Genomic DNA, 12,050 nt, shown 5'->3' with positions numbered 1-12,050 from the left:
ATTAATTATAAATGTATTTTGTAAGAGACAATTTTGTTGGCAGATAAAATTATTATAGACCAATAAAAATTTTCTTTCATTTATTTGTATTTTTATATAACCAGAAATCAAAACGATATTTCTTGTTAACCTTAAACAACTTAAGCGTCAATTGATTCATGCAGATGCAGTGGGCAATGCATTATTATATTTCTCAATAAACTAAATCAAACACGTCACTTGGTGGATGATTTGGTTTACGAATATTAGGGAGGGTATGATGGTAATATACTGCAAAAAGTCATCAAATTTGTGCTTGGTTGTTGAAGAGGAAGGGGTTGTTTGTTCCTTGTGACTTTCTCATCATTGTGACAAAAAAACTGTCTTAATAGTGCTGTCTTGTTAAATTGCTTCTGGGGTTGTCTTGTTTCTGCAATTATTTGACAATGGACATTGAACCCCCTTCGAGTTCACCCGAAAGATTCAAGCTTTACGATGAGCTGGAACTGCTCGAGTTTCAGGACAAGTTCGTGATCAAATCTCATCAATCCCCCAACCATGGCTTCTGGATTAACCGTCTTGATGGCAGCATCAATGTATTTGATGATGATGGTAATCTTCTTTTCTGAATCGAAGCTTCAAAATTTCTTGATTGGTTGCATAGAAAATGCAGGAAATGTTCTGTGAAGTTTGTTACTTATTGTTGTTGTTGTTGTGTTGATCAGAGAAAATAAGTTGAAAAGTTCATTTATTTTCTAAGTTGAAAAACAAAAAAAATTGGGGGTCTTGGAATTTTAAGAATAGATCGTTTAATTGTGGATATGAAGTATATTTGGTGTCTTTGTGGATGTTGCTTTTGGCAAGATCGTGTGTAGTATTATATACTGAATATGTCCATTTACACATTTATGAAATGGTTTTAGTCAAAGGTTATTGTTTCTTACCTGTTGAGGTTTGGTTGGATCTTACTTGGTTATTTAGTTTCAGTTCCATGTATGGTTGATTGCTAATTAAGCAATTATAAAAACGTATTTGATATTGACCATTTTGTTGTAATTATTTCTATTTTTATGATTTTTCTTGTTCTTTGCAGGTGACACATTCTCTGGAAGTCCATTGAGGACATCTACAATTTATGGTGTGGTGGGAACCATAAGATTGGTTGTAGGTAGTTATGCTTATCTTGAGCTGTCTACTACTTATATAATAAAACTGTCCAGGAGCCTGCCACAGTTTTGCGATAAATTTTACTGCACAATGGCACTACCATAAACTTCTTGCAAAACATGGTTATTTTGAATTGGGCCGACCAAAAAAAATGGTTATTTTGAATTGGAGAACACTTTTGTCTTTTACGTGCGTTTGCAGGGTTATTGTGTCAAATTTTTAAGCATAATTGTATTTGCATTTATTTTCACAATGACTCATTTGTACCTTTGGATGTGAACATGCTAGATTGGATGGTATTAACATTTAATCCTGTCCTAGTCCTTCTTGAGGATCTTTATTTGGTTAAGGTTTTTGTTGGCCAGGGAAGAAGTAAATCTAATCCTGTTTGCACTTCAATATTGTACATAATATATAGCCATAGTTTTTTGCTAAATGTAGGCTCTGATTGATCGTGCAATTGTTGTTCTTTCACCTTTCTTGTTAAGGATGTATGTCTAATATTTAGCCTTTTTCTCAAGTAAATCATGTTCACTGCATCTGCTTTAGCAAAAAGAAGTTGAGCAAGCTAAATGATTGAGATGAACACAAACTTTTTTCTGAAGGTTACCAAGTCTAACAACATAACTTCCTTTATACTCGTTAAGGCTCAACATTATGTGCATGGATGTAGGAACTTATGCTATTGTAATAACTTCTCGGAAGGAAGTTGGAAGTTTCCTTGGCTTTCCAGTATATCGCTTGATGTCCATGAGATTACTTGCATGTAATGAAGCTTTGAGGTTTTCAACTGCTCAAGAAGTAAGGACTTATATAGTCAGAATTCATTCAGACATCATTAAAATGCATGTGATCCACATTTAGTACATCTTATGTGTACTATCTTTCTGCAGAAAAAGGATGAGACTTTCTTCCTGACCCTATTAAAAGTAGTGGAGTCAATGCCAGGCTTGTACTATTCATATGAAACAGATATTACATTAAAGTAAGAACCACAGACTTGAATTTTCTGGTTTATTATGATCTTATTCATATCATATTGATACCGTTCCAGGGTTGATATTCATAAAATGTAATTCGTGTCCACCAGCTTGCATAGAAGAAGCAAGTTAGTAGAAGGCTGGACAAGTAAGCCAATCTGGAAGCAGGTTGGTTGACATAATTCTTGATCTTCTGAGAATAATTGTCATCAAATCATTAAGTGATTTGAAATTTACTTTTTCATATTTTTATTAAGAGTGAAGCTTTCCTTCGCCAACATTCTGTTCATGCATAATTGAATGATTTTTTATGTTTCAGTTAATTTTCATGTATATCTTGTTTCATTCTGGTTATACTACTTCATTTTGATCCATTATTTTACTGATTAGTTAATGTTATTGAAATGTGTTATATTATGTCCTTTTTGGACCATTCCTCTGATGCATTTAATTCTAGATTAGTAAAGATCAAATAAAGGCCTCTTGATCCCATCGGCACCATTTAATGCAATTATCAGTAAAAACTCTATAAAAGCTTTAGGTTTCATTTTTCTATTTGTATTTCAGGCTGACCCTCGATTTGTCTGGAACAAACATCTTTTGGAGGAGCTTATTGAGTTGAAGGTTAGAATATTTGGCTGTTCTTCCAGTTTGCTTAAGTATAAATGCTTTTAGTTTCACTAATAAAAGGATGTATTTTATTTATAAAGAAAAAGGGTTCAAAGTTTTAATGAACTTCGTTTTTCATTCTTAGTATGATCATGTGGTTGTCTTCGTAACACCTATCTTTATGATGGCAGGTTGACAAATTCATCGTGCCCATAGTACAAGGGAATATCCTGAAGTCTAAATTACCTATGCTCCATCCCCGTCCCTGCCCCTTCTGTTTCTTTTTATTTTTTATTTTTTTGTGTGTGTGCATATGCTCTCCACATAAAGTCAATACCAAAAAAATGATGAAAATGAACTATGTGTTCACTATAAGAAGCCACTACTGTTCTCCCTTAACTGGGCTTAAGCTTTCAAGTAGCAGAGCTGAAGCTAAAAGACTCAAATGCTACAGTGACCTTATTTTCAAGAAGATGTACACGGCGTCTAGGTAAGATGCCCAAAAATGCTTCTTATAATAAGTGTTATAAGTCTGTAATAGCTCATTATAATATGTGAACATACTGACATAGGAACAAGAATGTGGAGAAGAGGAGCTAACCTTGAAGGTGACTCTGCTAATTTCATTGAAACTGAACAGTTGCTTGAAACTGAAGAATTCAAGTTCTCATTTTTGCAGGTATTATTATACATTATTTATTATCAACTTCCAGAAATTCCTTTCTATAGTTTCTCTGCAGAGTTGGCTATGTTTTCCACTAGCATTTTGTCTGTTTCTGAGATGAGAATTGGCTCTGTAGTCAAACATGCTGAAGGACTTTGAATGTTGTAGTCTCTTAGCTTTCAAAATTTTGAATATATATATATATATATAGAGAGAGAGAGAGAGAGTCGGAGGGTGTGTGATACCCTCTACCCCAACATACATATAATCAAGAAAAAGATATAAAAATCTGGAATTTTATTAAATCATTTTTTTCCAAATCACTTAAACAAATTCACGTGGGTAAAAGGTTCACATTCACTACACTGTTACCAAATAAAATTTATCAGAAACATTTTCGGAGATCGTATGTGGAAGTGACGACTATGGGGAAGCTTTTAGGCCATAAGAGGAGCAACGAAGCTGTAATACCATCTATAATGCTTACCCTGTACACAGGTAGGGGACTTTGGTGTAATGATGCTTGGGTGGGGAAGTTAAAGGAGGTTATGGCAGTGGAGACTCTAGAAGATCGTATTGCTTGGGAATTGGGGTACAATTCGTACCAGATTTCTCGGAGATGACATGATTCTCCTCTCTGGGGTATCGGATGAAATAGCCCAACTCATCATCCAAACAGAGAAAGAGAGTGGCAACTCACTCTGATGCATGGTTATCTAAGTGGCCTGATAGCTCTCAATTTATCCTTGAAAGAAATTATTCTGATCACTGTCCTATCATTATGCAATCTAAATGCATTGATTGGGGCCCTAAGCCTTTTAAGGTGTATGATGGTTGGTTAATGAACAAAGATTATCACAAGGTGGTGAGGGATTGCTGGTCTGAATCTCAACCTACCGGGTGGGGTGGATATGTGTTGAAATGCAAACTTTAGACCCTCAAGCAAAGATTGAAAAACTGGAGTAAAGAAAACTTTGGAGACTTGGGTAACAAAGTCAAGCAGATTCAGCAAAAGCTAAATGATCTGGAGAACTCACTATCAGCACAACCTTCTGATCAGCAAATCCAGGAGCTCAAGAAGACTCAAGCTGATCTTTGGGAAAAGGCAACTATCTATGAGTCCTTTGTAAGACAGAAATCTAGAAGCAAGTGGATTAAAGAGGGAGACAACAATACTTCATATTTTCACAGAATTATTAATTACAGCAGAAGGAGAAATGTTGTGAGGGGACTGTTGATTGATGGTTCTTGGGTAGAAAACCCTAACATGATTAAGGCTGAGGTAATGCATCATTTTCAGAGCAGATTTTTTGAACCTCATCTGCTCAGACCCAACTTAGATGGAGTTGCTTTTAATGTCCTGCACCCAATCCAGAGAGATTTGATGGTTGAGCCATTTAAAGAGGAGGAGATATATTCTGTAGTGTGGGCTTGTGGCAATGACAAAAGCCCAGGGCCAGATGGACTTAATTTTAGATTTATCAAGCATTTTTGGAATGAGTTGAAACCTGATTTCTTAAGGTTTTTAGCAGAATTTCATGTGAATGCTGCTTTTCCTAAGGGCCTTAATTCTTCATTCATTGCTCTTATTCCTAAGCTCAGGGATCCTCAACATATTAGTCACTTCAGACCCATATCCCTTATAGGATGTGTATACAAGATTATTGCTAAAATCCTATCTAATAGGCTAAGTAAGGTTCTGAATCACCTTGTTAATGAAAGACAATCAGCATTTGTTAAGGGCAGACAGCTGTTACATGGAGTCTTGATTGCTAGTGAGGTGGTTGAGGAGGCTAGGAGGCTAAAGAAACCTTGCTTGGTGTTTAAAGTGGATTTTGAAAAAGCTTATGACTCTGTGTCCTGGCAATTCCTCTTTTATATGATGAGAAGAATGGGGTTCCATGAAAAGTGGATTGGCTGGGTTAAAGGATGCCTTGCATCAGCCTCAATATCCATCCTTGTAAATGGAAGCCCAACTGAAGAATTTAAGCCTCAAAGAGGATTGAGACAAGGGGATCCCTTGGCCCCTTTGTTATTTGTCTTGGTTGCTGAAGGGTTAACAGGATTGATGAGGGAAGCAGTGTCTAGAAACTTATTTCACAGCTTTATGGTAGGGAAGAACAAGGTCCCAGTGAATATTCTCCAGTTTGCGGAAGACACCATCTTCTTTGGGGAAGCTTCTATGGAGAATGTTAGTGTTATCAAGGCTATTCTTAGAAGCTTTGAAATAGCTTCTGGCCTGAGAATCAATTTTGCTAAGAGCCAACTCAGAGCAATTGGTCAGTCTGAACAGTGGATCAGATGTGCTGCTGATTTCTTGAACTGTGGACCACTACAGCTTCCTTTCTGCTACCTAGGGCTGCCTATAGGTGTTAATCCGAGAAGGAAGGTGGTGTGGGAACCTATTATCAATAAATTCGAGGCTAGATTGAACAAATGGAGGCAGAGAAGTATATCAATGGCTGGTAGAATCACCCTAACTAATGCTGTATTAACAGCTCTGCCCTTGTTTTATATGTCTTTTTTCAGGGCCCCTTCAGCAATGATTAACAAGCTCACTACCATTCAAAGAAATTTTCTTTGGGGTGGTAGCCAAGAAGGGAAGAAGATAGCTTGGGTGGCTTGGAGTCAAGTGTGTGCTGCTAGAGAAAGGGGAGGATTGGGAGTTAAAGACATTAAAGCTTTCAACAAAGCTCTCCTAATCAAATGGAAATGGATGATGTTTCAGCACCCAGATCAGCTGTGGAATAGAATTTTAATTTCAAAGTACAGGGGATGGAGAGGCTTAGATGAGGGGTCCACAAGGCAACACTTCTCATACTGGTGGTCTGATTTGAGGTCCACAATTAATCACAGCAGTATGGCAGATGTTTCAAAGCAGTTCATTTGGAAGCTGGGTAGGGGTGATCAAATTCTTTTTTGGGAGGACTCTTGGGTGGAAGGAGGGACAAGGCTAAAAGATAAATTCCCTGAATTATATCAAGTCTCATCTCAAAAACTTCAGACAGTGGCAAGCATGGGATCCTTTTGTGAATCTGGGTGGGAATGGAGCTTTTCTTGGAGGCGCAATCTGTTTGATAATGAAATGGGAAGAGCCTCAGAGTTTATTGATCAAACTGCTGCAATTAGTCCATCTGCATCTTTGAAAGACTCTTGGGTGTGGGGAGCTGACCCTAAAGGAATTTTCTCTACTAATTCTGCCTATCTTCATGTCAAAGCTGAACATCTTGATGAAGATCAGTGTCTTGGTTTCCAGCACCTATGGAACATCAAAATCCCTCCTAGAGCCCTAGTTTTTGCTTGGAGACTTCTATGGGACAGATTGCCCACTAAGGATAATTTAATTAGGAGGCATGTTACCATTGAAAATGATCTATGCCCCTTTTGTCAAAACAAAGCTGAATCTGCCTCTCACTTATTCTTCTTGTGTCATAAAGTTATGCCTCTATGGAGAAAATTTCACTCATGGGTTAAGGAACCTAGAGTGCTCCATTGTAGGCCTATGGATAATTTCCTCCAGCACTCTCCCATGTCAGGATTGAAGGATACTAACAGAAGGTGGAAAATTTGGTGGATAGCAGCTACAACATCAATATGGAAGCTCAGAAATGACATTATCTTCAACAATCATCCTTTTGTCATCTCGAAGCTGCTGGATAATACAATTTTCCTCTCTTGGTCTTGGATGAGGGGGTGGGAAAAGGATTTTACTGTTCCTTTTCACCAATGGTCCTCATCTATGGCTTTGGCTTTTAAGTAGTGTTTGTGTTGTTGGGTTGGGTTGTATTGTTTCTGTTGGGATGTTGGATAATTTTAATTACTTTTCTGTCCCAGGAGATCCTACCTCCTGTGGCTTCTTGTAGTACCTCTGGTACTATGTATCTTCTATTATATATTTAATATAATTTTGGCCGTTCAAAAAAAAAAAAAACAAGGTCGTTCAAGTTTAAAAAAGAATTCAAGTTTAGCAGCAGAATAAAATAAAGTAAAATAACATGTTCAGCACATCATGCCCCAATGCCACATTCTATGAGAGCGTTGTGTCTCAATGTTCTCTAGCCAAGGTTCTTTAAAGTCATCCACCTAACTATTTGCTCTCACGAACAAAAAGTTTGAAATTATCACTGGATCCAAACACAAACAACACACGGGAGTTAGTTATCACATTCCTAACTATAGAGAGAAACGGGACAACAAAGATATACATATCATATAAATGAAATACAACTTACTTTAACACAACTCACGTCATTCCACCACTTATCGCGTAACATCACATACAACACTACACGTCTCACACATTTTCACATCATTCATGTACTCAAGGATTAAAACACAATATCACTCAACCAATCAATTCAATTAATACACAATATCACTCAACAAATATACTAAGACTCAATCCTATATGCAATGTCGTACCGTGTCAGTGAAAAATCTCGTCGGACGCCCAGAAGTACATGACAAGACAGATCACACACATTGATAAGTCAAGTCACTCTCCCTAGTTAAGATCATAGGGAGACCAGTCAATGTCTCTTTGTTTTGCGAGAATGCTCCAATCATATGGGATCAGCATAGGCTTCAAGGAACATTCAAACCGAGTGTATTTACCCCCAAGGCCTACACTCCGAAGAGTCCGTCAGGGCCTCTCCCTCCTGATTCAGGTCCAACCCAGAAAAAGTATGCAGACCTTATCTTTGAACTGTATAAAACACACGACTCCTCAATTGTTCTCAAAATAATTTTTTCTCATCGCGCGTCAAAGTGATTAAACTGGTTGGGTTTCCCCTGTGGTTCCCATTACAATGCTCGTCGCACATTAACTCGTCGTCCTTAAAGGATCTTACAGTCGTGTGATTGTATGGTTCATAGCTCACAACTCAATACACACAACATCTCAATACACATGTATCTCACAATTCATCACATATTCAATTGGTCACTTACTCACAATTTCATGATCTCAATATAACAATTTATAATGTTAATCTAGTAAATCTTGTCCAAAATACAAACAATTTAACAAAAAATATTTCTCACAACATGGAAAGTAAAACTCTTCAAATAATTTTACATAATCATATCAAAATCAAGGAATCAAAATCATAGGCCAAAAACACGAAAACACCAAAAGCATTCAATTTTATCAACCAATTCGCACCAGAACATCAATTGGTCCGTCAAACACAACAATATCATAATTATAATCGTAAAGGAAGAATTATAATTCAAACACCAAAACTATTATTTTAATTAATAAAATATTTCTTTTTATTTATTTAATTACAAAAACCTTATTATTTTTCTAAAACTCTATTTATTTTTAAATAAAATCATTTTTAATTTATTTTATGAAAAAAATGGGATGTTATAGGTGAGAGAGAGGTTAATGAGAATTTGGTATCCTAGTACCATATAACATCTTTTATCTGCAAATATCAATGTTTCGTCTCCCAAATTTTGATTTGTACTCCAATTGATTGTTTCACAGGCTCGAGGTTCAATTCCCCTTTTGTGGGAGCAGATTGTTGATCTAAGCTATAAACCGCACCTTAGGGTTATTAGTCATGAGGAAACAGTATACTTCTATTCTCAATTTTTCCAGCATTTTAATGGTTTTATCATGAAATGTACATTAATACATGTTCTTTTTTTTTTCCCCATCCACTCCTACTCTAGCCCAAGATTGTGGAGCGTCATTTCCATGATCTCATGCAAAGATATGGAGAGATAGTAGCACTTGATCTTACTGATAAAGTATGGTTTCTTTCTGCTCTCTTTCTACTTTAAGCAACGAATTTGTCACAAATTTATTTTTCAGATTTACCACGAGTCCAGAGATACATAGCATCTTCTTGATGCTTTGGAGGCAAGGATATTCATGGTTGAGTAAAAATGTGTTTGGTTTTTAAATTTGAAGATTTTTTCTTTTTCAGTATCCCTTTTCTCATCCCCAAAATTTTACGTAGGGAAATTGAGGCTATGGTTTGGTTGAGTTTGGTTAGCATGTCCTTAAGGATATAATAATAGCCAATCTCCACTACTAAGTTCCCTTTTAAGTGCTTCTTAGTTGTTACTTTGTGTGTATTATTTTAAGCAATTTCTTGTTAATTTTACTGTTGTAGCATGGTGAAGAAGGTCAATTAAGTGCAGCATATGCTGCTGAAATGCAAAATCAGCAAAATGTGAGGTGATAATTTATTTAAACATATTTTTTGTTTGCAACCTTATTTTACATCCATTAACTATTAAGTTTGCCTTGGCTGTATTATAGCTTAAGCTGTTTCAGTGTGCTTGATATGAATATGATTATTGTGTGTCATTGTTTCCTTTTTCTTTTAACTTTATTTTTATAACAACGGATTATGGCAGATATGTGCCTTTTGATTTTCATCACTACTGTGGGAGCTCAAACTTTGATAATCTGAAAATCCTCTATGATCAAATCTCGGAGGATTTTGAAAAACAAAGGTAATGGGAAAAAATTAAGTATTTATACAAATGCAATAGCTAGTTGCCACAATCTAGGTATACTGGCAAATCTATAATTCAGATTTTTAATTATTGCTATTTCAGCTGAGCAGATACTTCTTGATAGATAGACAAGGAAATATACTAGAGGAGCAGAGAGGACTTGTCAGAGTAAACTGCATTGATTCCCTTGATCGAACAAATGTTACTCAGGTTTGTTGATAAGGGATTAATTGAATGCTTGGACTTGTTCTTTTCTTAATCCTTGTCTGATTGTCCTCGTGTTTGGATATGTGTAATATGTCCGGTTACATGACTATCTTTATGTTGTTTTTAGTGTTATCTGGCCCAGAAGTCATTAAATCTTCAGTTGCAGAGGATTGAAGCGCTGACTTCCTCTGAGTGCATTTCCATGTTTGAAGAGGAATATGGAAAATTTAGAATATGTATGGAATTTCTATATAAGTTCTTCCATTCTTTGTGAATTATTGCCCTGCTTATTTGAGCTCTGTTTATTTTATTTAGTGTGGGCAGACCAAGGTGATGAGATAAGTCTCGAGTATGCTGGAACTCATGCACTCAAGGGGGACTTAGTTAGGTATGAAATTTTTGGTCCTGAAAGTCCTATATTGCTATGTTTCCCTTCTGTGATACTGGTTCGTTTTGGAAATATGGTGCAGATATGGGAAACAAACAATAACTGGAATGATTAAAGATGGGATGAGTGCACTTTCCCGATATTACTTGAATAACTTCCAGGATGGGATTCGGCAGGCAAGTTCATTTATGTGCATAATTCTTACCACTCGTTTAAATAAAGGGAACTTGGTCTCAAAGTATTTAATAAGTTTCATATCTTTTTCAGGATGCCCTGGATTTGATAAGTGGTCACTATAATGTCAGCAGAAACGTTCCTTCTCCTTTCCGGTCGAATAACTTTGAACCTCTAACGGTAAGTAGCTTCAATGCCTCGTCTTTCTATTTTCTACCACCCCTCACAATCCCGGAAAGCTGTAATGAATTGAAAAATAAAATGAGCCAACCTTTACTTGATTGGGGAAAAAAGGAGCCAGTGGGATTAAGGACCTTGTCATCTAGGATGTCCAATAATCTCCCCTGGTACCCAAACAGAGATGGGGATGCAATAATGTAGAAGCTGTTTTAGTTTCTGGAGATCATGGTTGACTTCAATGGATTGTGGTGTTGTTTGATCCACGCAGCTGTTTCTACCTAGTTGAAAAAGGCATCTAGCCAAGGAGCAGTTCTGATTTTATGATAAATACAAATTGTTGCATTATGCATTCTTCAGTGTAATTAACTACAGGAAGAATACAAATTACCAAATTCTTGACAAGCCGTTTCAGCACATGTAAATTTAAATTGTGGACATAGATAATTACATCACACCAAATCTTTTTAAATGGCTTATAAGACAAATTATCAGTGGTATTGACATATTTTGTGGAAAACTGCAAACATGCAGTACCTGCCTGTGGCATCAGCTTTGATAATTGGAGGTTTGACAGCAACAACCTTCACTCTTCAGCAAGGTATATAATTTTGTTTCTTCTATCTGAACAAAGGGTCCTTGATGCTTTTCTTTTCTTTCCTCAATTTTCTATTTTTCTTGTTTATTTTTTAGCGGGCCGAAATACACAGCATTATGTGTCTTCTGTACTCTGTGCTGGAATAACTGCTGGTGTCATGGCAATTGTCAAAGCTAATGGAAGACATTTCTGCTCAAGACCCCGTTTGTGTGGTCTCTTGTGATACAAATTCACTAGCCTTTTGAACCAAACGCAAAAAATTTGTATGATCTCATTCAAGAGATTGTAAGTATGATGATGCTTATGTTGTTCAATATTTTGTTTTCAGATAGGTAGTTGTTATCTATGAACTTGATATTAGTTATTACATGTATGGCCACTCACCTGTCTATTGAATTGTCCATCTGTTGGTTAAAATCAACAAATAAAGGGGTAGAGAAGTCTAAGTTTGGCAAAAACGAAAAACAAAATTATTGTTTCTCAAAGTTTCAAGATTCAAAGGGTTATGATGAAAATTCATAAGTAGTATTTTATTGATGGTGTAAATTTTACTTTCAACTCAATTGATCCATAGTAATGATCAAACGGATTGGATGAGACATGAATGATTTTGGCTACATTTCGAATGAC

The 12,050-nt window shown here is 36.2% G+C and overlaps 1 protein-coding gene across 1 annotated transcript; it reads left to right on the top strand.

Annotated features, from left to right (window-relative positions):
• The first annotated feature begins 243 nt into the window (after positions 1-243).
• LOC100784981 (phosphoinositide phosphatase SAC8) lies at positions 244-11,749 on the top strand. The gene is made up of 20 exons (XM_006583597.4): positions 244-591; positions 1,073-1,147; positions 1,820-1,947; positions 2,040-2,131; positions 2,237-2,294; positions 2,694-2,750; positions 2,927-2,960; positions 3,145-3,225; positions 3,308-3,414; positions 8,894-8,980; positions 9,082-9,159; positions 9,528-9,592; positions 9,775-9,873; positions 9,987-10,086; positions 10,211-10,319; positions 10,399-10,471; positions 10,554-10,647; positions 10,739-10,825; positions 11,357-11,423; positions 11,516-11,749. Exons 1-20 carry the CDS (start codon positions 426-428, stop codon positions 11,641-11,643), a joined length of 1,785 nt encoding a protein of 594 aa, XP_006583660.1. The 5' UTR covers positions 244-425; the 3' UTR covers positions 11,644-11,749.
• Positions 11,750-12,050: the final 301 nt, after the last annotated feature.

Source organism: Glycine max, chromosome 7 (genome assembly GCF_000004515.6).
Source record: "Glycine max cultivar Williams 82 chromosome 7, Glycine_max_v4.0, whole genome shotgun sequence".
Classification (NCBI taxonomy): domain Eukaryota; kingdom Viridiplantae; phylum Streptophyta; class Magnoliopsida; order Fabales; family Fabaceae; genus Glycine; species Glycine max.
The sequence above is the reverse complement of the archived record's forward strand: the minus strand, read 5'-3'. Positions and strand labels throughout refer to the sequence as shown.

Excerpts from the sequence above, each read along its gene's own strand:
- LOC100784981 (XM_006583597.4), top strand. The coding sequence starts at position 426 with ATGGACATTGAACCCCCTTCGAGTTCACCCGAAAGATTCAAGCTTTAC. Across the intron at positions 592-1,072 it reads CAATGTATTTGATGATGATG|GTGACACATTCTCTGGAAGT; the intron begins GTAATCTTCTTT and ends TGTTCTTTGCAG. Across the intron at positions 3,415-8,893 it reads TCAAGTTCTCATTTTTGCAG|GCTCGAGGTTCAATTCCCCT; the intron begins GTATTATTATAC and ends ATTGTTTCACAG.